The sequence below is a fragment of the Athalia rosae genome, chromosome 3 (assembly GCF_917208135.1).
Source record: "Athalia rosae chromosome 3, iyAthRosa1.1, whole genome shotgun sequence".
Taxonomy (NCBI): Eukaryota; Metazoa; Arthropoda; class Insecta; order Hymenoptera; family Athaliidae; genus Athalia; species Athalia rosae.
In genome coordinates this window covers 4,660,738-4,687,057 of record NC_064028.1, presented here as the reverse complement: position 1 = coordinate 4,687,057, position 26,320 = coordinate 4,660,738, and the positions used below count along the sequence as shown (strand labels likewise).

At 39.6% G+C, this 26,320-nt stretch overlaps 5 protein-coding genes across 7 annotated transcripts; 3 read left to right on the top strand and 2 right to left on the bottom strand.

Annotated features, from left to right (window-relative positions):
* Nucleotides 1-6,069: 6,069 nt before the first annotated feature.
* On the top strand, nt 6,070-9,330 carry LOC105691675 (MOB kinase activator-like 4). Its single transcript, XM_012410315.2, has 4 exons — nt 6,070-6,237; nt 6,809-7,182; nt 7,269-7,403; nt 7,599-9,330. Exons 1-4 carry the CDS (start codon nt 6,181-6,183, stop codon nt 7,693-7,695), a joined length of 663 nt encoding a protein of 220 aa, XP_012265738.1. The 5' UTR covers nt 6,070-6,180; the 3' UTR covers nt 7,696-9,330.
* Nucleotides 9,111-26,315, bottom strand: LOC105691676 (ribonuclease P protein subunit p25-like protein). 3 transcript variants are annotated; one of them, XM_012410316.3, is made up of 5 exons: nt 26,121-26,315; nt 10,274-10,381; nt 9,957-10,135; nt 9,772-9,873; nt 9,111-9,691 (listed from the first exon to the last, which is right to left on the bottom strand). In XM_012410316.3, exons 2-5 carry the CDS (start codon nt 10,379-10,381, stop codon nt 9,430-9,432), a joined length of 651 nt encoding a protein of 216 aa, XP_012265739.2. In that variant the 5' UTR covers nt 26,121-26,315; the 3' UTR covers nt 9,111-9,429. The 3 variants fall into 3 exon arrangements, with proteins under 3 accessions (XP_012265739.2, XP_048508565.1, XP_048508564.1); XM_048652608.1 differs by lacking the exon at nt 26,121-26,315 and adding an exon at nt 18,051-18,164; XM_048652607.1 differs by lacking the exon at nt 26,121-26,315 and adding an exon at nt 16,329-16,704.
* Nucleotides 12,613-19,185, top strand: LOC105691671 (aromatic-L-amino-acid decarboxylase-like). Its single transcript, XM_012410312.4, has 14 exons — nt 12,613-12,818; nt 13,383-13,598; nt 13,659-13,772; nt 14,182-14,233; nt 14,580-14,650; nt 14,752-14,994; nt 15,340-15,465; nt 15,653-15,891; nt 15,969-16,143; nt 17,121-17,286; nt 17,499-17,551; nt 18,068-18,267; nt 18,493-18,573; nt 18,683-19,185. Exons 2-14 carry the CDS (start codon nt 13,398-13,400, stop codon nt 18,819-18,821), a joined length of 1,860 nt encoding a protein of 619 aa, XP_012265735.2. The 5' UTR covers nt 12,613-12,818; nt 13,383-13,397; the 3' UTR covers nt 18,822-19,185.
* LOC105691672 (tyrosine decarboxylase-like) lies at nt 22,378-25,084 on the top strand. Its single transcript, XM_012410313.3, has 3 exons — nt 22,378-22,577; nt 22,850-23,059; nt 23,152-25,084. The coding sequence occupies exons 2-3, from the start codon at nt 22,859-22,861 to the stop codon at nt 24,613-24,615; spliced, it is 1,665 nt and encodes a 554-aa protein (XP_012265736.1). The 5' UTR covers nt 22,378-22,577; nt 22,850-22,858; the 3' UTR covers nt 24,616-25,084.
* On the bottom strand, nt 24,858-26,103 carry LOC105691677 (peptidyl-prolyl cis-trans isomerase H). The gene has a single exon (XM_012410317.3). It carries the CDS (start codon nt 25,763-25,765, stop codon nt 25,211-25,213), a length of 555 nt encoding a protein of 184 aa, XP_012265740.1. The 5' UTR covers nt 25,766-26,103; the 3' UTR covers nt 24,858-25,210.
* Nucleotides 26,316-26,320: the final 5 nt, after the last annotated feature.

Below are 26,320 nucleotides of genomic sequence, written 5' to 3'. Positions count from 1 at the left end.
ATTGGTCATTTCTGTAGTAAAAATTCAATGATTAGCTGAAATCTAAAATATACTTGATCGTAAGATGCGTGTGTAGACCAGGCATATTAAGCCCTATTCAAACCACTAACGTTGGGCCCCCCTCATGGACCAGTCTGGTGGGATGAAACCTGTAAAGACATCAGAAATAGAAAAAAGGGAAAAATAGATAGTTTTTGAGAAAATAAAATATTAATTCTAGACATAGAAATGGCATCCTAAATCACATAGCAATAAATATGAATGGACAATGAAACTTGCACATGACAACATACACGTTTACATAAAACACAAACACATACAAGACATGGTACCACATCAAACATAAAACATGAAACATTAAAATATGGGACAGAACAGATATATACTAGATAATCATAATCATCATCATATATTATCAATCATCTTATTGCAAAACATTCTCATCAAGAATCAAAAATAGAATCAAGCAATAAAAAAATTGTGTTTCAATGGCACAACTTCTGGAAAGAGAAAAAGCATTTGTCAATTGATTCCTAACACATGAAACCTGGAACATACAAACAAGCGATTAACATATTATTATATTAGATGGAATTGCTGCAAAGGAAAAACTTCTGCAATGACACAACTTCTGAAAAGAGAAAAAGCATTTGTCAATTGATTCCTAAAACATGAAACCTAGAACATACAAACAAGCGATTAACATATTATATTAGATGGAATTGCTGCAAAGAAAAAACACAATTATCAATTAATTTATGAAACATAAAACCTGGAACATACAAAAAAGTAATAAAAGCATTATTATTAAATTGAATTTTTGCAAACAGAAAAAGAGCAATGTTAACTAAAATAATTTTAACTGTCAAAATGTAGCGATAATGATCTGTGGTTGGAGCCATATTATTCCTAGAATAGAAAAATAGAGAACAAAGCAACATGCTGATGGCTGGAACATAAAATAAATTGCATTAGTAGCCAGAGACAGCCTGTGAATAACATCTGATTAGTATTGAAACTGAGAATCTGAAAGAATCCCAAGAGTTCTTCAGATGTTTGAATTCCTGAAATCAAAAAGCAAACTGCATATTAGTAGCCAGAGACAGCCTGTGAACAGCATCGGATTAATATTAAAACTAAGAATCTGAAAGGTAAAGGTAAAACGGTTGATTTTTAGCCGATGAATGCTTTGAGATGGTTGAGCAATCGGCATGTATTTTTGTGACCCAAGAAATGTTCGTATCAATTCCAAATTATTTGACTCAAGAAACTTTTTTGAGAGTTCAGATATCTGAAATCAGAAAGCAAACAGTATATTAGTAGCCAGGGACATCCTGTGAACAACATCTGATTAGTATCGAAACTGAGTATCTGAAAGAATCTTGAGACTTGTTCCAGAGTTTGAATTCCTGAAATCAGAAAGCAAACTGCATATTAGTAGCCAGGGACATCCTGTAAACAATGTCTGATTAGCAATGAAACTAAAAACTAAGACCTAACACCTGTAAGAAAATTTGAATTAGTATGAAATCTGAAAATAAGAAGTATTGATTAGGACCTGTAAGAAAATTTTATTAATATTAATAATCTGAAAGGTAAAATTTTGATTAGTATCTTACAAATAATCCCGTGGAAGTCAAGTACCAGGCACAAAAAGGTGCGATAGTACTTGATCCCTTACAATTTTTCGGCTTTTGGGTTTAAAACGCATCAAGCGTTGCAATGCATTTTTTAAGCGCCAAGTCCGCGCGCATACGAGCAGCAGCGACGGAACTTGGGTTTTTAATTCTCTTTAAATTCCTGAAAGAAAATCTCTCACATCAAGTTTTTAAAGCGCCTTGCAAGATGGCAAGTCACGCTAGTTATTGTTTTAAGAATGGCCCAATCGGGCGTACAAGAAATAAAATATATAAACACATAACATGCGATTCCTCGTCCGCGCGCTATATACCCGCGCGAGCAGCGTCAGACTTGGAATATTTATGCTAATGGAAATCGAAGAAATGCAATTTTTAATCGCATCCTTCTATTCCAATTAACATTGGGGAGTGGAAAGGAGAAAGGTTTACAAATTTGTGGCGTGACGGTCGGCGATCCTCTTCGACGCGAAGTCTTCGAGCTCAACGTCCACCTCACTTCCATGCACCACGGCTGGTACGGAGAGCAAGGCGGACGCATTTCGCCCATTCCAAGTGACCAGGAATGTTACAGGGAAGCAAAAAACTTAATTTAATTTGATTTGTTTGTGAATTGTTGAAAGGAAAATGATCTAGTAGATCTCAGCAAAGAGATCTAATAGACCGCGTGAAGAGACTCATTTGAAAAATATGGAGTTAAATGTTACATAAAATTAATTAACGGAATTTGATCGGAATTCTACTCAATTGATCACTTGGAATTGCTGTGGAAAGAAAAGTTGCGCTCCCGATTTCTTGCCTACCCATTTTGTGGAGCCCACATCCCACCCAACGGTTAAAGCTATTATTCACATACACACTGCTTATAAATGCCCTCGCGATGCATGAATTTACCTATACCTGCCTTTCACCTATAATTATCCAAGAAATGATTTTACTGACGAAAACCCCAATTCATACTTGCGCCGGCGCACCGAGAATTTCGTCTCACTCACATCTCACATTCATTGCCGTGGTATCTCGTTCAAAAAACTTACTGTTGACCTGTTGTGTGTGTAGAAATATAAAGGCTGCCCATGCCCCGGCCGAAGCCGTAATTTATTTAAATTTTGAGAAAAGGTGTGTTTGCTATCTGGCCGAAATTTAAAAAACATCAATGATCTTTAAATGAATATAGTAAATTTACTCTTGAGTAAATATCATCAGGAAGAAAATGAGATTAATTAATCTCATATAATATTCATTAAGCAAGAAAAAGTTAAGGGCTGAAAATTGTGTGTAAGGGAAGAAAATACCTGAAATGATTAGACATCCTGTTATAGTTCTAGTGAATTTACTTATCGGTACCTAAAGACGAGTTCAAGTTTGATCAAAGTTGAGTTGAAAGAATTGAAATTTTAAACATGCAAATAGATAAAAAAATATAGAGATCAAATTCAAAATTGATTCAGCTGATGGCTGATCATTAAATTGAGACTAAATGAATTCTGACTACTCGCGGAAGCTATCCAAGTCAATTCCTGATGTACCTGAAAAAGCTGAATCTATGGTAATGACCATCATTCGCACGACAAAATTTTATTACCGATCAGTGATCGACGCAAGCGAGATCGGTCACCGAAAATTATAGGAAATTTATAAAACGCGACAGTCGATTGAACGACGGCCCTTACCGTTGCCTATGAGCTGCGCACTCTTGCACTTAACTTTATCAAAGATGTGATTTATTTGAACAGTTCATATTTGACGAACTAATGGTTGACTACTTCAATAACTGATTAAATCATTAATAACTCACTGACTGACTAACTGACTGATTCATTCATTTATTGTGAAATTGATTGACTTTAAGGAAGAATTATTTATTTTTGATGCTACAGGGTGCAGGTGCGCTATGCTCAACAACAACAAACCCTAGAATTACCTGATATAATAAAATTGAAAACAGAGTACCGCCACGCCACGTGACAAAAAGGGAAGGGGGATAAAAATATATAAAATACAACGACTCCAACGCCAGCGTTCACCATCGCGTGAGCTGGCAAAGAAGTCGAGGAACTTTAACTGCGCTCACCATCGCTGCCGGTACCAAGACCGGACCCGAGCCGGTTCCCAGGTCTCGGGGGTCTTGGATTTTATCCGGATGTCTCTGCCTCCCTGATGGCTATAGCTGTGTAGTAGGTTGAAACGTTGTAGGTTGAATGTAGTAGGTTGAATGAAATAAGTGTGGTACGATGGGAAGTTGATGCGATGCTCCCACGAAGAACGATGCTATAAAAATAGAAAGAAAAAAACACGAATAATGAAAATCGAAAATTTGTGAATTAAAGGAAATAAATGGTTGTAGAAAATTTTAATTACCGAGATTTTCCACTTTATGTGCGTGGTCGATTATCATGTTATGTACGTACGAGGTGACTCCATTGGATGCAGTAAAAACGAATGTCTGTAATAAAAAATTTCAGAAATTTTTGTATAAAGAATTTCAGAATTTGCAACGAATGTGAAAAAAAATATTCAAATTTCAAACTCACCAATTTTTCCTGAATCTGGCGAATATTAGAAATCCGGTTGAAGTAGCTATCGGATTCTTTCGGAAAATTTCAATTACAGAGATTTTCCATTCTACGTTCATGGTCGGCAATCACTTAGCAAGAATATTATCTAAAACAGAATATCAAAACTTTGATTATAATAAATTTCGTATACACCAGCAACATGAATCAAGCGATTCGGAAAGAATTAGCTGAAAAACGATCTAATTTCAGACTCACCATTTTTTTCCGAAGTCTAGTAAACAGGGACCTGCTTGAAGAAGCTTCGAGATCCTCCTCAGCTGTGTACTGCAGGCTCGGGTTCTGTAATGCATAATAAACTATGCATCAAATTGTAAATAGAATACAAACTGTACGTGTGGCGGTCATTTATACCTAACCTTCAACGAGCGGAAAGAAATATTTTCATCTCTATTCGGTCCTCTAATTCTCGGAAAGCTTCGAAAAAGCGAAAATAATTGCACCCGTAGACGCCAACAAATACGCAAAACAACTTATAGAAACAAGAGAATGTAAACCTCGAATCAAAATATTAACACGTCGCGACTAGTTGTTGTTGCGAAGCAGTTTGAACGGGTGAACGAATCGTAACGAGTCGAGCCGAAGGTGCCCGATCGCCAAAGGTACGAAATTCCGCTGCAGAGAAATTAAGAAAAAATTAATAAAATCAAAACTCACCAATTCACGTGGCAGAAAGAGTGGAGATCCGGTACGAATGCTCCTAGATATTTGTATGCACCGATTATGCACTTTATGCCGATTATGTGGAGATGGTCGAGTTGTGGCAGGAATTCAAAAGTTATTCGCAATGGCTATCGGCTTCGACTTGTTGCGTCCAGTATAGCCACTGTTAATATGTATCACCAATTTTAATGCGTTCAATTTAACGGCGTTATACACGTGAATGAGCCAAGATTCTTCGATCGATTATCACAAGATTCAGAGTTGGTTAATATTAGGTAGAGTTAAATTCACAGCGAGTTACACGAAGACCTGGTACAACTAGACGATTCGAAGTTCGACGTAGGAATGGCGACGCAGTTCTGCATGCGCTCTGTATTTATAACACAAAATGGCCGACGACACCACACCAATCAGAGGCCGCGTAGAGGCGCGCTGTACCCACTGAACTATATTACTACTCCTGTACCTCGCGACTGCCACTAACTTTGGTACGAGGTATCACCATTTTTAATACGTTCAATTTATCGGTGTTATACACGTAAATGAGGTTGGATTCTTCGATTGATCATCACAAGTTTCAGAATGCACATTATTAGACACAGTCACAGTTGAATTTACAGCGACTTAGACGGAGTCAACCAGACGATTCGAAGTTCGACGCACATATGACGTTGCCGCGCAGCTTCCCATCTCCTACTGAGCGGGACAATCAGGAGCCGCGTAGAGGCGCGCTGTACGTTCCTCGCAACTTCTACTGACTCTGATACGACGTATCACCATTTTAAATGCGTTCAATTTAGCGTTGTTATACACGTTAATGAGGTTGGATTCTTCGATTTATCGTCACAAGTCGTAGAATTCTTCAATATCAGTTACAGTTAAATGTATAACAAGTTACGTAGAGACGTTGATTGAAGAACGGAGATCAACTCTTATTCAAAGACGTCCTCTATTACCCATAATTCAAAGCATGTACAAAACTGCAGTTAACGTCAGTTGTGCATATCGACGCTTGTGCAGTTGGGAACACGACATGTCGACCTACAAGGTCAGTAGATGTCCCTACTGGATTAATCCGTAACATACTCTTTTCCAACGAGTTGAAAGACCACCATATAAAGCGAGTTTTGGTCGTTACGCCATCTCATGGCTGGAATAAAAAAGCGTTTTCCCAAAAAAGTGGGTTCTCTCTTCCGCACTTCGGAGCATATACTTCGTTGTGCAGGTTGTGTTTAGTTGTGTTTTTAAATTTTCTAATCTACAGAGCTTTGCATAATCATTGAACGAGTGCAACAACTGGCAAAATGAAGATGGCGGACGGATCTTTGTTAAGAAGAAATAGACCCGGAACCAAGGCAAAGGTTAATAACAAAATCACTATTCAATAAAACGATTGGATTCATGTATGAAACTCGCTTACGTTGCAGCTATCCAGTCGCATTTTATCGTTCTGCATGATTCTCATGCTACTCATGCCTTGCACACTGCTCCGAAAATCAATGATACTCTTACTTACAAATCGAGTAATTTACAATTCGCATGCTTTTTTCTATCCATTCATCAGCAGCCCATGGCACACCCTTTCGTCACCAGGTACCACCCACTTTGCACCCCCATATCGTAGGAATAGCATAATCATAAAATAGTGGCGTCTTAAGGCTCCAAAACATTTGACAGATTGCATCCCTCTTTTTTCGTCTTTGAAGGATCCAGTACATTTAACAAACAATGCTTATCACATTGATTCAGAAGATTCAACATTCATGGAGTCACATTCTGCTCCAAACGTTTTCTTTTAATGCCCTACCATTCAAATACATATTTGTACATTTCTGTGGAGAGGCCTGTACAGTCTTCAGAAGCTCCAAAATAATTGACATATCAAGATCTCAAGTTGATTTTGTGGTTGAAATACTCTTCATATTTTTAAAGGATTTTTGCCGTTGGCCAGATGAGCCTTTTGAAGAAATGGACAGCACACTTGCTGTGCAACAGTATATACAGCAGATAATAAGACGAGAGCCAGCAAACATTGAGCTCATTCTTGGCATGCCAGAAGGACAGGATGAGGGAGTGTGGAAATATGAGCATCTCAGACAATTCTGCATGGAATTGAATGGACTGGCAGTCAGACTGCAAGGAGAATGCGATCCTTCTACTTGCACTCAAATGACAGCTACTGAACAATGGATATTCTTATGTGCAGCTCACAAAACGCCCAAAGAGTGCCCAGCTATAGATTATACTCGGCATACTCTGGATGGAGCTGCTTGCCTTCTTAACAGCAATAAATATTTTCCAAGCAGGTAATAAGTGTGAATATCGGTTGTGTGAATTGCAAGACGTAAACTCTTAATTTGACCTCACCATCATATCATATTTATTGTTCCAGAGTTAGCATTAAAGAGTCATCCGTTGCTAAACTCGGATCTGTGTGCCGTCGAGTCTACAGGATCTTTTCACATGCCTATTTCCACCATCAGACAATATTTGACGAGTTTGAAAACGAGACATTCCTTTGTCGCAGGTCTGGTAGTAGTTTCTACAAATTCAGAATTTCATTGAAACGCTGAGAGCGAAATTTTTTTGCTCAAAAGACATAAAAAACCTCGACTTCTGAGCAGATAAAGACTCACAAATTCTGTAATAAGATGCTCTACAAATAGTTTTCTTTCGCATAGATTTGTGCTTTGAAACCTTCTAAGTTGTTTTAAATTTATAGGTTTACCGCATTCGTCATCAAATACAATCTGATGTCCAAAGACAATCTCATAGTACCGATATTGGAAGATGGTGCCCCCACGGAAAGCGAGGCATAGGGACCTCTATTTCCACCTTCTTGTCTGAAGCTCGTACCACAGATTTTCAAGCAAAATCTGTTGCCGATTTATCGACTCATACAGATATCACTAGGCGTTATCTCAGGTAGCTTGCAAGCATTAGGGAGCAAGCGGCTGACGTTCAATCCTGGTAAAGTTATTCTTTGAAATTTTTCTTTACACTTAATAAACAAGGCGTTCAATCTCTTTATATTTATTATCATTTTTAATGGAATATCTTTTCCTAAAGATTTTAAGAAAGCAAAAGAATTCCTATCATTTTATGACGATTTCAAGTGACTGATTTTTTAAAAATAGTGCGTTCTTGTGAGTTTTTTGATTGGTAATTATTCATTTTGAAGTATATCACAGAATGATTCACCAGGGTCATAAGACGACGATTATAAATTGCGGCATGGAATACATTTTTTTATTTTCATACACTATTCACACATGCTATAATCTGTACCACAAGCGACGTGCATATGAAGTTATAATCAAAGTTGAATGAAAATCCATGAACCGTAAATAATCAGCGAATAAAAATGAAAATGCGATCCAAGCAATGACCAGTAAATAATTTTTCAAAGATTATTCAAAACGTAGTAATAAAATCAATGTCGTATGGAACGTTTTGCAACAAAATACACACTTGGAATTCTGCTCTAAATTCGATATCTGTAATCAAAGATCAACTAATTTTATTATAATTGTCCTTTTTATTACGATTAAATATTTATTACATCGCTGAGGATCATTAACTGACAAAGTCACAGATAACAAGAACGAAATTGATGACTAAATATTGTAATTAGCATAGAGGAATAGGCGAATAGTATGCGAGTCCTCGTAAGACGTAATAGTGGTAGAGAAGTAATAGATGTCGTATAATCGTTATATACATAACATACTAATCTCTCATAGCTATAAATCCAGGTCGCTAGATTCTCCGCCGCCCTTTACCGATCATATTTATTGGTCAACAGTTGGGTGCTTATGTATGTACGGACGTACGTATATCATCACTGCTACCAGATAATAATGAGCAGACAGGATCGTGAGTCGTGAACATACCGCACTTTTGAAGAAAAAAAATATGCCTTTCGATTATTCATTCTTTTTCCTCTCATTGCTCACTAATCAGATGATAATATGTACCGGTTATCTAACCGAGCAAAGCAATATCGCAACTGGGTAATATTCCCATTTCTAGCAAAGACCAGGTGGAATTATTAACATTCTTCAGCTATTGTGGAAAGATGTAGTAAAATCTATCAAGTCACAACGTTATTAACCATGAATAAATGTTGTGTGATTTATCAGCTGCCTTTTAATTTTGAGCAAAATATTATTAGCCCGATAAAATAAACGACGGACGGTAACTGTAATTAAACCGTCCGCGGAATACAGATGAATTTTTACCAATTGTCAGTGTTTTATTAATAGTACGTTTATCGTCATCTTAGGACTTGTCTATTAAATATTTCTTGTTCGTACTATAACGGGGAGAAAAACAAATACACTGTACATACAATCTGTAAATATGAATTAATGAATACAAAATGGTGTATGAAATTAGTAGAATGTAATTATGATTATTAATGAAAATATTAAGTATTAACAATGACAGAAATACATCCCGTGTGACTATTTCCATGATAATTATTATCAATGAACAATACAGACGAAATAAAATTTCTACCAAAAAACAAAGAATACTATAATTTCTCCTGCCTAGTCACTTTTACCTTTTTTATTGCTTTTGTTATCCGAAGAGCTTTCCGCAGTCTTCTGTCGTTTTCGAGATTTTTTTTGTCCCGTTCTCAGCCCCATAGCTGCAAATTCTTCTGTCGCAACATTCGATAATTTACTAGTAGATGGCTGCTGCTGCTGATGATCTTTTGACGTGGGATTTCCAGAAGTATTTTCAGAATCTGCATTCGAGGGGTCCAAGAGCTTCGATAAGAACAACCTTTGGTCACTTGCAGACTGGTATCTGCAGGTAATAGGAATTTCACATGATTTTCTATTTTCAACCAGATTCAAATCTCTATTTACAATTCATGCGGAATTTACCCAGGTTCGTTCGGGTCCAGTGGTTCTTTAGCCAATAAAATATGGATCTCTGGTACACTGAGGTCCTCGCGATTATCCTCACCGATTTCTGATTTTTTTGATCTACAAAATTCGAGTTTCAGACAAATGTAAAAAACTGTCTAATCTTTAGTCTCCGAATGAATAGTCCTTGACTTATTTATTACTTCACATAACGCAGTCTCGTGATCTGATGAAGTCCCGGATTTTTTCTCTTGCATAGCTCAGCACAAGTTATTACTTTGCCAATTCCTTGACCCGCTCCCGACCAGACCACGGATTCGTATCCGGAAAATTCTTTCAACGCGTAGTTCAAGACATTTCTAATTTTAGTGCCACTGTTCACCTACAATTTTAACGATGAAAAAAAATATCTGCTTAAGAAGTAATATTTTTTGCTTTTCTAAAAATATCACTTTTGGGACGTGATGTTAAGATCAATATCTGTTTGGATTAAAAGAAGAAAATCTCAAGTTCTACTCACGTGCATCCAAAGAAACTTTTCGGGTAAATTCGGTATCGGGATATTCGTATCGGCTGCCTTGGGTTTCACGATCTTCTGTTTTCTTCGATTTCTACTTGTTTTCGTCATCTGAAAGAAGTGGAATGATTTTAGCAAAATTAGCTCTATGTGGAATGTAATTTATTGTGCATACTATCATAGATATATTGAACCTATATGGAATCGACATTCGATTATTCTGACCATCACGTATCTGAAGTATTAATTAAATTGAAAATTATTGGCAAATTCAACGGGATCCGAAGAACGCCAGGATTAGTGAATGGAGTTCCGATTGCGTGGGAGCGAGCTATATAATAGGGTAAGAAACAGGGAAGGAATCTCGAAAGGGAGTAGAGCACTGGGTCAAGATTTCAAACTCTCCGCGCGGTGGCTTTGAAAGAAATTCCTCTGCAAAATATAACGAATATCGAATCCAATTTTAAAAAAAATTATAATTGAGAGTAATTGTTTCTAGCAAATTACTTGATGATCTACATCAGGAGTTATCTTACTGCTGCGGATTGAACAATTTCCCCGAATGTGAGGGATAAAATATAACAGAAAAAAATTAATCGTGGTATCGTTACTCTTCGCGTACTGTATGATAAAAGTCGGGGAAGTTTCACAACCAGAAATGAACTTTTCCTACGCGTACATACTATTCATCGAGGGTGAAATATCTGCGAATTGTCCTTGAGAATACCGGGCGTGAGATAATAATTACTAGACCTTCCATATCCAGCTTAATTATTATTGCAGCTGAATTCAATAATTCTCTCGTCGGATCATCACCAAATATATTAGCCAAAAGGGTCTAAAATTCTGCTGGCATATATATCTTGAAAATCTATATTTATTTTCCCCTGGGAGGTTCAATTTATTATATCCGAGCCCTCCTGAAACGTGACGTCGTTGCTTGGACTTTTCAATCGGTATTCGATTTTACCGAGAAAAAAGGGCCGAAGCTGGTTCATCTGATAGGAGAACGATCCTGCGTCTGATCGTGAGCGTGTGTTCGGACATATAGGTATAAAAATATTCGTAAAAGTGTTTATAGACATCCGGAGGTGGGATATTATAAGGACGACGACGAAGGGCGAAGATGAGCAGTGAAAGCCGACGGTAGTTGTGGTCGTTTGTGAGCGTCGATTGAGTAAGTTGGTATGCGGCATAGCAGGCATAGCGCCGCGACGCTCTGACGCCATATTGCATTATTAAGCACCCCTACGCTTCGGCGTTTGCTCTCCTCCCTTGCATTCCAGCATTATGAAAGTTTTTTTATTTCTTCCACCCCCGTCTCCACCCTCGAGCACTTCTCTCGAGAATCCTGTGGGATAACCGCGCACTCGGTACTCTATTATCTTCCAGAAACCGACATGAAATACCGGAAATTACCGAAAACCAATGGCAAAACTCATTATACATTGAATATAAATGAATAATACCCATTTCCCCATGCAACGGACATTCAAACTGTGCAAAATTTAATTAAATTATGCTTTATGACATTCGAAGCGTATACATTCTCCATACACAGTATCAATCATTGTTGTTATCGTTCAAATTTCATGTACGGAATAAAAAATTCCGCAGAGTATATACACGTAAAGCGATCGCTAATTGGGTCAGAATTGAATAGGCCTCCAAGAACCGAAGTGAATAAGGACTGGAGATTGAATTTCCCAACAGATCTCTCCAGCTCTTTTCTCGCAATGCCAAATGGTGTACTAATATAAAATAATAATAATCGCGACGATATAGTAATCATGTAAATGGTAATGATAATGATAATAATAATTAGGCGAGACCTCCGGCACCTCGAGGACCGACGCCTGGTCCTGACACCTTCTTACAATGCACCTCGACGCTGCTTTATACAGCCCGGCACAAACATCCAATTTGCTCGAGTATCGCACAGCTGGGAAAAAGGTTATTAAAATACGGAATCTCTCCCTAGCTCGCTATCATCGATGAATATTTTTTCAACTCTCAAGACGATCTCCGATATACCTCGCGGTGTTCGGTATTAAATCGTCGTCGATATAATAGACGATATCCGAACGACAAATAAATTAAATCAATCCTGTTCAAAATTAATCTTTGATTTCCTGATTTGCAGGGCACGGATGCGTATTATATATGACGAAAGGTCACTTCAGGTCGAGTTGAATTCCGAAGAACGATGGAGCAAGGTGTAAGGTTTGACGGAAGAAAATTGGCGTCGTGGCCAGGGGTAGATGCGGGGTGCGTCGTTCGCTGAACGCGCATGACGAGGGTGTCGAGGTTTCGCGGTTTCGCGGTTTGGATCAAGCGCACCTTCGAAGTCCTCAGCTAGCTCTGCCAAGTCTGGACCAAGGCGGAGATTCATCTCCAGTTCTTCTCACATTCTTCGACCCCGCGAACCCGAATTCAAAGTTTTCTCCACGACTTCGCTTCGTTCTTCATTCGCTCTCCGTCTCTCCCTCGAATTTCTTGCGGCGACGACTCGCCGCCTACAACGCTGCCGAAAGGAATTTAGCAACAGGTAGGAACAAACCAGTGCAAGAAGAGATAATCTCTTGAATTCAAAGAAAAGATTCGTCGATTTCTTTTTCTCTTGCTTAATTTTTTTTGAGTTGTGTTTAAATCGAAATTATAAGCGTGGAACGATGATGACGGGAGTTAATTACACGGGATTTGAAAGGCCGTATTTCCCTTGACAAGTTATCAACCTCGTGGTCTATACGTCATGGTTTCCAGGAAACTACTAATTGGGATTAACTGTAGCGAGAGGAAAACAGTCTATACCAAACTCCCCAATTAAGCCCTGGAGGGACAGACAGTGTCGATAACCATCGTTGTCGTCGTCGTCGTCGACTTATTATACAATATTACTGTTAGAAAATATCCATTTCCAAAACAATATGGAAGATCCGTCGAAGATCGTTAAAATTCAATCTGTGCTCTATCCAGCTCATCGCGTGTATAATACCGTACCAGTACGGTCTAATTTTATCACTCATGACCATTATTCACAGAGATCATGATATGATTTTCACATCGATGTCATGTTGTCAACTCGCGGAATTCGTTTGCAAACCGTTTTTAGCGTGAAAGAGAAATAATGGACATCGAAGAGTTCCGAAATCGGGGGAAGGAAATGGTGGACTACATCTGCGAATTTATGAACAACCTTCACGAAAGACGAGTTACTCCGGACGTCGGTCCTGGTTATTTACGCCCCCTTTTATCCGGAGTAGCGCCTCAGGATCCGGAGTCGTGGGATGACATAATGAAGGACGTCGAATCCAAGATAATGCCTGGGGTAATTAAAATATATGCATAATCGAGAAGTGTGGAAATTCGATTCCCTTCTCTTCCGCAGATCACTCACTGGCAGCATCCAAGATTCCACGCTTATTTTCCTGCCGGAAATTCCTTCCCTTCGATCCTCGGCGACATGTTATCGGACGCCATCGGATGCATAGGATTCTCGTGGGTAAGTTATTAAAAAATTGTAATTTGGGAAAAGACGGATGTGATTTTTCTTAGAAATGAGAAGGAAAAAACAAAAATTTGCAAAGTTTCCGAACTGCCTGTAAGGTAATCGCGAGTTATTCGATGCTACGGTTATTCGAGGAATTTATTATACAGCAACCAAAAAAAAAAAAATAAATAATCAAGTTTCATAGAAATTTTTTGTACCTACCTACATTTTTTTTTTTTTCTCGAAGAGTAAATTGAACGTTCGACTTTTAGAATATAGGGAAAAATGAGGGGGTCTGCAGGAGAGAGACGCAGGGATCTCGGTTATCAATCAATCGAAGAAACGTCTGACTTTTTTGACGGATTGTTTGTTTGCGCCAAAGTAAGGGGGGACAGGTGAGATGATATTTTTTTTTTTTCAGGCCGCAAGTCCCGCCTGTACGGAACTAGAAACGATAGTCTGCGAGTGGCTTGGTGAGTATAGACAGTAATACCGAGATATGATCCTAGTTTCGACGACGGCGCAAAAAAAAAAAAAAAAAAAAAACTCAGGCGAATAATATCGAGTATTTTCAACATCTCCGCGAATAAGAGGTAGATAAAAACGAGTGGTTTATACGAGACACGCTCTCGCTGTAGCATGTACAACACGATACGATTGTCCCGTAATCATAATTATATAAACGAGTTCAGCTGCTTCTTCGTGGATTCAATTAAGTCACCTTGAGAACGACTGAACATTTTTTGACGTCATTGTGTATTTAAACCGTATCGAAGTCTATAATGGGAATCAGATATATTCTTACTTGAAAATGTTCAGGAAAAGCAATCGGCCTTCCAAACGACTTCCTGTATTTCAGCGAGGGGAGTAAAGGGGGTGGTGTGATTCAGGTGAGGATTTCCAAACACAGGAATCCCTGACTTCTAATTTCTTCCATACTTGGAAAAAAAAAAAACAAACAAACCCTTCTTCTCTAATAACTTGACTGCAGGGTTCTGCCTCGGAATGCGTTTTGGTCTGTATGTTGGCTGCTCGGGCGCAGGCGATCGCAAGGTTGAAGGAATCGCCGGCTCACTCGCAACTCGACGAATCAACCCTACTTGGAAAGTTGATGGCTTATTGCAGTCGCGAGAGCCACAGTTGCGTAGAAAAAGACGCGATGATCTGTTTCGTAAAATTGCGAATATTAGAACCCGATGAGCGGAGCATTCTCAGGGGAGAAACCGTCCAACAGGTATTAAAAAAACCGAATCGAATTACCCAATTCGAAAAATTTCCACCCGAGCATGGGTGAACGTCATCGGATTTTTATGCGCGTTAAAATTGAAACCTCCTACACAACCAGTACATCAATTTCACCCGAGCGATCCGCGTTTCTCTTCCATCGCAAAACTTGAAGTATAATGGTGAAGATTTATAATAGCCACGAAATGTTTTGGAAAGTTACCGAATGGAAACTGCGTCGCAAAATTCGATAATTTTCTGTGTCATCGACACACCGTTCGGAATCATTAGGAATCACATTATACTTTCGTACACAACGAGTCAAATAAATTATACAAAATCTTTATTTCGACAGGCTATTGAGGCGGACATAGCGGAGGGTTACGTTCCATTCTTCGTATCGACAACATTGGGAACGACCGCGTGTTGCTCATTCGATAATCTCAAAGAGATTGGACCAGTCTGCAAAAAATGGCCAGGCGTAAGCGCACCGATAAACGAATACCATTATAACAGCTCGATCCGTCAATGATTTTTGCGTTACGAACAACGAAATTTCTGCGTAGTAAAGAACAGCGTTAAATTGAGAAAAAGATCAGCAAAAACAATCAATTTAAATCTAGACAAAGCAACGATCGCTATTCTACATAAATTTTTTTTGCCACCAGATCTGGCTTCACGTGGATGCTGCTTACGCTGGTAACTCCTTCATCTGTCCTGAATTGAAGCCGTTGATGGCTGGCATAGAATATGCGGATTCATTCAACACGAATCCGAATAAATTCCTGCTCACCAATTTCGACTGCTCTTGCCTGTGGGTAAGAGATCGTTTCAAGCTGACGAGCGCCCTGGTCGTAGATCCTCTTTACCTGCAGCATACGCACGCCGATACGGCAATCGATTACAGGTGAGAGGTGTTGGATAAAAAATTTCGGATTGATCGCGAATTCGAGGAAATTAAGGATAAAAATATTGCTCGAACAGACACTGGAGTATCCCGTTGAGCAGAAGATTTCGCTCCCTCAAAATATGGTTCGTGCTAAGAAGCTACGGAATATCAGGACTTCAGGCTTATATTCGCAATCACATCAATTTGGCAAAAAGATTCGAAACTCTAGTAAAAAAGGACACGAGATTCGAAGTCTGCAACGATGTTACGGTAGGTGTAAAGGATATGTATAGTACGGAATAATACCGTGCCTCATTATAAGGAGTGTCGGGTGTTGACTTAACGATCGGTTAAGTATAAGTGTTAAGAAGCCGCGTTACGTAACGAAGCTGTGTCATGCGGTTCGCGAGTGACTTGAGGCATTGACATTCGTAACGCAAGAAATCATCACTTACCGAAGGTACGGCAGGTATAAAGATCGAAATGAGCGAAGGGGGGTAGCCGTTTATATCCACTCGGGGATTCCCACTTCTTCATTAGCGTCTGGTGGCGGCGTACTAACTTCCGTAGTTTAATTAATAAATCGGTAAATGATTCACTGGTCGGAAACCCTTGCCTCGTTTCTACTTTACCAGGAATTTTTTTTCTATAATAAACTCGGAAAAGAGTATCGCGGAGTCGTAGCCGAAAAATCCCCGAACGCGGAAGTAGCGGTTCTCTCCCGTTACACCGATTCGATTAAATAATCTTTGATGTCTTTTAACGAGCGAATGATCACGTTCGTATATGTATATAATCGTATAATATCGATATTCGAATTCCTCGACAGGAGATGACTATTCTTTCAATGGTAAATGATTCTTACAATTTTTCCTGCCTAGCTAGCTAAGTGTAATGCAATTACGGCCGCATTTTAATGATTGCGAGCATCATTTTTTAATCGAGAAAATTGATACATACTGCAGTGGAAATTAATCGATAGCTGTTATAACCCATGCCACAACGAGTCTCATCATCTTCCGCTGCGCGAAGATCGTTCGACGTGAATATGGAAAATCGTTATACCAGTTTTTATGGATGATAAATAATACATAAGCGCAATAAAAATCTAACGAGATTCGTTATATCCATTTTCAACTGCGCCGTAAATCAAACTAACGACGAACGCGTGTACCGTGCGAAAAAAAAAAAAAAAATCTCAGATTCAATGCGAGAGATGAACTTATTCTTTTCCCATTCACTTTCAGCTGGGGCTCGTTTGCTTCCGAGCTAAGGGATCGGATAAACTGAATCAAAAACTACTGAGCGTTATCAACGACTCGGGTAAAATTCATATGATTCCAGCCCGTGTGAATCAACGATACACGATTCGCTTTGCTCTTGCCGCTCCAAACGCCACGGAATCCGACGTCGGTGAGATAATCGATCGATTAATTTTTCCCTGACCACGTATTTATTTTAATTAGTTTTTCACCATTGTATATCTCGCAAGGCGTAATTTTCCCGTCAATTTTTTTCATCGTTTTTTCTCCTCGACGTTCACTCCGACTTCTTCGGTAGCGAATTAATCTATTATGAGCATAATCGACCGTAGACTCATTGTTAATGATTTATACCACTTCCAGACACCGCCTGGAGCATCATCACCGATTTCGCATCCGAGCTCCTGGAATCCAAGGTAAAATACCCTTACGGATATCGCGGACGTACAGGGCACGTTGTGGTTCGTTGCTGCAACGATCAAAGTCGGACACCACATACGAGTGATAATGGGAAACCAATGAAATCCCGTGAACAATTTCCTGATCTTCGGTGCTTTCCTGAAGACAAAAGCAACGTTACAAAAAAATTTTGCGGCAACCTTGAATTGCCCCATCACATTTGCGATATGGTTATTCGACGGATGTGGTGTCTACGGCTTAGAAAAACGAGCCGCAGCATCTCGTAACTTTAAAACTAACATCGATGTATCGAGTCACTACGCATATGCGGTAAATTTATACGTAGAAAATTGCTGTGAGCCAACCTTGACTGCAGAGCGGTTTTCACACCGTGGCTCGTAACTAATTCTTCCGCCTTTGCCAAGGTCACCCCGAGCAATTTATCCCACTGGCACTCTTCAGTTCCAGACGAAGGGATTGACGGTCGCAAAAATACAATGTTTTGATTCAACGTACCCCCGATTTTTTCGCAGGACGTGATGGACGAGCTGGCCGATATCCGAGAGAAGAAGAGGAAGGCTACGTTAGAGCAAAGAAGATCGTTCTTCGTTCGTATGGTTTCCGATCCAGCGATTCAACCCGGTTTTACGAAAACCCCAAATCAGCCGACAGCAAAGCTCGAAACTCAGGCGACGATTGCCGGAATGGAATCCAACAGCAATCCGCCCACGGTGTTGGTATATTTTTCTTATCGCAAATGACCGTATGACACGATAAAAATGTCAGAGAAAAACGCATCCGAGGTTCGTCAATTACCTCAGTTTGATGCCCGGTCATCAAACTGTTCTTGGTCCGAAAGTATCCATGCATGACCAATAATATGAATTTAATCGGCTTTCACTTTGCATTAAATAATTGGTTATTCTGTTTCGATTTTTTCGATTTTTAACATCCCCAGGCACTCCTGGATATCGTGGCCTCTGGCCTATCTTCTCCAATCACGTGACTCTGCATCGGAGACAGGGGAGCTGTCGCTCAGGTGAGATAAAAATGGCGTTGTACGAAGAAGAATAAAAAAAAAAAAAAAAAAAAAAAAAAAAAAAAATAACAGAACCTGAATGCTTAAGATCAAATAAATCATCACTCAGGTTCAGACATCTCGATACAATGGTGCGACTCAAAACTAGCAACAACAGCAGCAGGAGGGGCAGTAGCAACGCTTGTAGCCCGGAACCTTCGCCCTCTGCGTCGCCGTCCAGAGGTCGGAGTCCGAACGGGCGTTCGTAATCCAAATTACCAAAAGCCTATACGTTTTTCCACGCCTCAGATGCTGAGGGATAGTCCAAGGAAGATAATTCTCTTTTCGTAGAATTATACTATACAATAGATATCAAAGAGACAATAAAAATGAAATTGATAATTAGCCAAATGATTAAGTATTTAACGAAATATAGCCGAAATATCGGTTGTTGACTATGCATTTTATCGTGGCTTTGGATAATAGCCGAACAGCAAAATTATGATCGAGCGAATAACGTGATTTTGGCATAATAATAAAAGCTTGACCGCATATCAGCTTATTAAATTCACGCTGTATACATGCCGAGAGAAAAAAATAAATAAATTACTGAGGATAAAAACTCTATTGATTTTCGAACGGCCTATAATTTATTCATTCGATTTATTTAACGCCGTTACATAATGTCGTACGCTGAATTTGCTTTCACGATGCTCAGGTGGTAAAAAATCTAATGGTGCTGTATCGCAAATGACTTGACATCGAGCTCGTTACAGCTATTGCATCGGGCATCGAGCTACTGTACTTTCATGCAGTACATTAAATTTAGGAAGTTTTGGAATAACTATTCCGATATCGCCTAGTTTTTATTGCGAAGCGTATTTGGTAGAATCGTAGGTGATAAAAACCTGCAGGCATTCGGGTGATTATAATTCCATTTTTTCCCCCCGTCGATACACGGCTATGAAAACGCGTCGTAGATAACTTTACAAAAGAGCGAACTAAAGCGATATATTCTTTTAACGTAAAAAAATTCCACCAATCCCGGTCCACGTATAAATATGTATGAGGACTTTCAACTTTTTGCATTTGCCGAACCGGCAAACTAGAAAATAAAAAAAAAAAATTCAACTAAGTGGATTTGACTAGACAAAGAGAACGTAAAAGAACACGCTAACTTTTGCGGGGAAACAAACCCCGCGATGATCTAATCGATAAAGATCCTCATCGTCGCTGTTAGATCCCGGCTTCTATATATCGGGTCAATTCACGCGCACCGCGCGACGCTCCAATGAGGCGTTCTAATCGTAGTTGAAGAGTAAAGAGCCAATAGCTATTTATAAAGTTCACGTAGAGGAATGTTTCACCCCTGCTGGAGGATCCACCGATCCGACGAGGGTCTCTTTCAAAGTTGACTCAGCTCAACCGAACCCCTGCGCAAAATTTACTGGCAAGTCCGCTTTAACGCCCGCAGACATTAGAGAGACTGCAGGATCAGGTTTTACAGGATATTAAATTAGCAGTTTTCAATATGATTTTTTGTGTGAATTGATTGAAAATATATAAGTATAGTATCCGTAGAGCTAGACGAATGTTGATTTTTTTATTCCTCTTTTTTTTTCAGTATTCGAGGTAAAAACACACACGCTATAGAATTCTAGCTCGATTCAAATTATACAATGAAAAAGATTGACAGTTAATTTAACGCTATTCAAGAGAAGCGTGGATCTTCTGGTATAATAAAGGTCAAAGGTTGCACTTTCATAAATTCTTCGAAATGTGCCTGGGGTAAACAGTTATTACCCGCGCGAAGTGGGTAATTAGTAAAACTGTTAGAATTTTCTGTGACGTGCCGGGTGAATTATCAAATGAACTTTGAATGATTTCCGGAAAAGCAGTCTGCAGTTAATTATTTTGCATTTTCTCAATAAAGCCAGGAGAGGAACGTAAATTATAACAACGCATGAAAACCACGCTATATCGATCAGCGGTCACTGTATCATTAATGTTGGATTTAGTTATTGTCAATATATGAAGTAAGTATTTTTCTGCGTATTAAATTCTGGTAAAATTCTATTTTTTACTATGGAGGAATATATAAGATTGATAGTATACACATGAAACATACACACCTATACATAATTTACCAAAACCTGTTACTCGAGCATACAAAAATAAAAATTCGGAAACGCTTTTAACAGCACGATATATTTCGTGAAATTATTATAGCTAAATGTGCTCGTATAATGAAATGCGCAAGACGAAGACTACGGCGTCGAAACTCGTTGACGAAAAAATTGAAGAAAAACCATAGAATGATATAAAACAAGTAGTTTGAACAAACAACCTTGCCTATTGACACAAGGTATGCCGTGGCTAATTTGATAGACAATGGTATTAGGCAGCGATTAAATTATACTTTGCAAAAATCATTTCAAAGTTTGAAAACAGAGTAACGTTCTTCGTGGTTTCGAATCTGCAAACTGCAGCGTTTGCCATTAAGGCGTTTGCCTAAAAATAGTTTGGGTTAAATATTGACCCAACGATATAAAAAAGTATTGAGTAAGATGATAAAAAATATTTATTTTGAGTTCATCGATGGGCCCGCGGGGCATTTCGTACAGTCGCACGCGCTGAGGTGCGTCAAGCGATTTCTGATTTACCGAAAGCGTGCCGTACGATGAGGTGATATTATAGAGACAGGTAACATACAAGAAGCGAAAAAGTGGGGCCTAGCTGGAATGCCGCCCGGTTAACGTCAATTAAATGAGGTGGGAAACCAGTTACCGAGAGAAATATAATAATATACAAGTGGCCGTTTCTGTGCTTGATGATTTTTGTGACGTCACATGGGGTATCGGAGCAATCTGTCTCAGGTGGGGAACGATCCCACTGAGCGTGCAGTCAATCGTCCGTGCTTTCCTCTTACAATAATAAATGGGGGCCTGCAATTACAACTTTCATGACGTCAACGGGGATCCCGTTTCCCGTCCCACTGCAATATTTTTGTACCATAAAAGAAAGATTAAAAGTAGCGACGATGGAGCAATGAACGAGTCCTGCGTATACATATATTATTTAGGTACTCCTAAGAAAAATGCTCATAAAATATGATAAATTTCCGACCCGTGCTACGGATTACATGTTGGATTGCTTAATAGCTGGAACATTTTTCCGCTTGAAAACCGCACTCGGCCGTTCATCCGACAGGACGAATGGTATATTCGAATATTATTTGCATATTATGACAAAGACAATTAATTTACGATTCCACTATAAAAGAACGGATTTAGATTCCCGACTGAGAATAAAGACCGCGGTGCTATAGACGACCCATAGTAGGAATCCTAGAAACCGCGAAAAATTCCCACACCACTAAGCTATAAAAAAGGAGGAAGAGAAAATTGTGGGATTTTTCCACGATGCGGAAGTATCGGTAATTCGTGTTTCCTATTCGCGAATATATCAGTAAATATTCTGGCATAGCGCTAAATGAAAATACAAGCACAGGTAGGATGAACGATTCACATTCAAATACCTATTACAAAAAAGAGACGCGAGTAATTCTCGCATGCGGAACGGCGCGGCGACGTTCTTGGAAATCATCCCTAGCTTCAAGGAACACTCGAAAAGTCCCGAGATCGTTCATTCTTTCATTTTCATTCTTCGTACATACGCGGAGGGAGGAGCAAAGAACTGACGTTGCGGAGGCGCGTCGCGCACCTGGACATTGAAGGTAAGGGGACGGAACGTGTTTTCCAGAGGTGGTTCTGACGCTCGCCAGCAGATACTCAGACCGTATAAAATTGCTTCGAGGACGACGGAGCGACACAGTCAAGTTTGAATCGTCGGAGTATCGGGTGTTCTTAGCGGAGCGTAGTTACTGAGCTTTTATTACTTATTTAAAATTGTTATCCGCTGAAACCGCACACTTCCGACTTTTCAGTTGTTCGCTATTATAGTGATAGTTACCGTTCCGTGATTTGGAAAAATTTAAAACAACAAATCAATCTTTATAAACAAATGTAAGTGTATAAAATTAAGCCACTCAATCTAATGAGCGGATTGAAAAATTTTAATCGGCAACCGTTCTTTTCTCGAATTATTTTGACGCTTAGATTACCGATTATTTGAAATCAATTTCGATCGATTTGTAATTAATAATCTGATTACCATTGATGGGCAATCATCTGGTGCCTTCGGCTATTCAATATTACTATTAGGAGACCCCTGCAGTTCAGTTTTCTTGGCTGTTTTAGCATTTGACCATAACGATTTCCGATTTCTTTTTCCACAGATATTAGCAATGGACGTAGAAGAATTTCGCGTACGTGGAAAGGAGATGGTGGAGTACATATGCCAATACCTTGGAAATATGGAGTCGAAGAGGGTGACTGCAGATGTAGACCCTGGTTACCTTCGTCCCTTGCTTCCAAGTGAAGCTCCGGTAAAGCCGGAATCCTGGGACGACATCATGAAGGATGTGGACAGCAAAATTATGCCAGGGGTACGCATTATCCTCCGTTTTTATCGTCTGCACATGAATTTCAATTCATTATTCAATTATGACCAAGGCTCACCATTTATTTATTTTTACAGATAACGCATTGGCAGCATCCACGCTTTCACGCCTATTTTCCATCAGGAAATTCGTTCCCATCTATCTTAGGAGATATGCTTTCCGACGCAATCGGTTGCATTGGTTTCTCCTGGGCAGCAAGTCCTGCTTGCACAGAATTGGAGACCGTGGTGCTCGACTGGTTTGCAAAGGCAATGAATCTACCTGAAGAGTTCCTTTCTGAAAAGATCACATCTAAGGGTGGTGGAGTAATCCAGAGCTCTGCTTCAGAGTGCATATTAGTCACAATGTTAGCTGCAAGAAACCAGGCAATTCGGATGCTTCAGGAGCAGGATCCGGGCACAGAAGATTCTGCATTTCTTCCAAAGTTAGTCGCCTACTGCTCAACAGAATCACATTCGTGTGTGGAAAAAGCTGCAATGATCAGTCTCGTAAAGCTCCGGGTGTTAGAACCCGATGATAAATGCTCTCTTCGAGGCGAGACCTTGGCAGCTGCACTCAGAGAAGATGTCGAGAAAGGTTTGGTGCCTTTCTTCGTATCAACTACCCTTGGGTCGACTGGATGCTGCTCTTTTGATAATCTTCAAGAGATTGGACCTGTCTGCAAAGAGTATCCTAATCTCTGGCTCCATGTCGACGGCGCCTATGCAGGAAACTCCTTCATCTGTCCAGAGCTTCGGCCACTTATGGCTGGTATAGAGCACGCGGATTCATTCAACACAAACACAAACAAATGGCTTCTTGTCAATTTCGATTGTTCCTGCTTGTGGGTCAGGGACCGCGTTAAGTTGACCTCAGCACTTGTCGTGGATCCGCTTTACTTACAACATGCAAACTCTGGAGAGTCGATTGACTACAGACACTGGGGAGTACCCTTGAGTCGAAGATTCAGAGCCCTGAAGTTGTGGTTTGTTATCCGAAGCTATGGAATCAGTGGACTCCAGAATTACATTAGAAATCACATTAAACTTGCCAAGAGATTCGAAGCTCTGATGGCCAAAGATACCAGATTTGAAATCGTCAATGATGTCAGGGTAGGACTCGTATGCTTCAGACTTAAGGGCACTGATGCTCTGAACCAAGAGCTTCTGGCGAATATAAATTCATCTGGCAAACTTCACATGATACCTTCTCGTGTTAAGGGCCAATATATCCTAAGATTTTGCGTAGTACGAGAACATGCCACAGAGGAGGACATCGACTATGCATTTGATGTTATTGAGGAACACTCAACAGAGGTACTCCTTGCCTACCTGGAAAGACCACAGACCCCAGAAATTATGATCAAGAGTCCAAAGAGCCCACCACCACTCACCAAGCAACTAACAAGAAGATTCAGCTTCACCAGAAGTGTCTCCAGAGATGTGTACAGAAGGTCTCTATCAAAGTCAAGCCTTCACGATGGTGCCACACCTCTCATGGTTGTTGAGGATCATCCACAAGTTGATATCATCGAGGAGGATGTCTTCTGCAACAGCCGATAGAACACGTTCCGGCTCTCGGTACCACGAAAAAGAGAACATCTTTTATCGCTACCGTGAGCTGTGGGCTGCCCGTGAAGCTTTGTATGAAGCATTCTTGCTTGAAGAAAATTGGACTGTGACCGATACTATGACTATGACAACCATAATTTGTATCACAATATTTCAGTGCCGCTACATACGAGTATCGAGACTCTTTCATGTTGCAAATAAGATATGTGATCAGATGAATGTGCAAAGAAGCGTACAATAAGAATTTTTTATTTAAGGACACAGGATCAAAAATGTGCCAACTGCCCCAGCATCCACTATCGATTATTGATAAATCTAACATGTGGATGCGATTATTTGTGAAGAGATTTGTCAGATTTTTAAGGTTACTATATAAGAATAGATATAATTATTTTGATGTTAATTATTTATCATCTGCACAAATAGCAATACACAATAAATATCTAATAGACAATTGAAACCAATTTTTTAATCTGCATTAAACACCACTGATCATTCTTCGATTTTCATTATTACAAACAAATGGGCATTGAACTGAGTTTTCATTCAGAGTTTTACCATAAGAATATCTTACGAATATTTGAATCTACATTTGCCCACACTGTGATATAGTCACTGGTATTTTGGGTTTATTGTTGGGTCCTGTGGGTACATTTTCAACTTTTCTCATGACGAGAAGTCCATCAATAACTCTGCCAAAAACAACGTGCTTACCATCCAAAAAATTACACTTTGCGCACGTGATAAAAAACTGGCAGCCGTTAGTATCCTTTCCACTGTTAGCCATCGATAACAACCCTGAGGAATCGTGTTTAAGAGTAAAATTTTCATCAGGAAAAGTTCCCCCTCCATAGATGCTTAGGACGCCCGTACCGTCTCCGTTGACAAAATCGCCACCCTGGATCATGAAGTCCTTGATAACACGGTGGAAAATCGCACCTTTAAAACCGAGGGACACTCCGTCTTTCCTATACTCGCCTGTGCAGAATTGTCGAAAGTTTTCCGAAGTCTTTGGACACACATCTTCGAATAATTCAAATATCATTCGCCCTATTTCTGTTGTGCCGACTGATACGTCAAAGAAGACTACGGGGTTGTTTGGGTTGCGCAACTGAGCTTGAATCTGGTTCCAAGTCGGCATGTTTTTACAATTTGTTTTTCACAGGTTATGTTGTTTCACTCGCCCACAATTACCGAACTGCGTTATTCCTTTATTGCCTTTCACTTAAGTATTTGAATAATTCCTTAATGATAATGCGTACCGCAATCGATAGATTATGGCAGCTTCTAAGATCCACGCTCGCCGGGAAATATAGATCAGACATAAGCACGTTATCCTCCAAAGTTCAAACAACAAAACGCGGTTGTAATGCACGCGAAAATATTCGACACTAATTTCATCGATATAATGGTCGACTGTTGAGTTGCGAGGCCCTAACCTTAGTTTTTCAAACAGAACGCAGGTAACTAGTAATGATTACAAATCTTTGGCTTACCTTTACGTTGATTCAATTGATAGATGATGAAAGTTCTGATCCAAGAATATATGATTGAGAATCTCACTGATTTTCCTAATTAGTCAAAGTTTGGAATCCTCGAAAACCCACGACCAAGACAGATCGATCAACGCGCGAATGTTTCTTCGAACTGAACATCGCTTCTGCTACCCGTTAACGTAACGAATTCAAATTTTTTA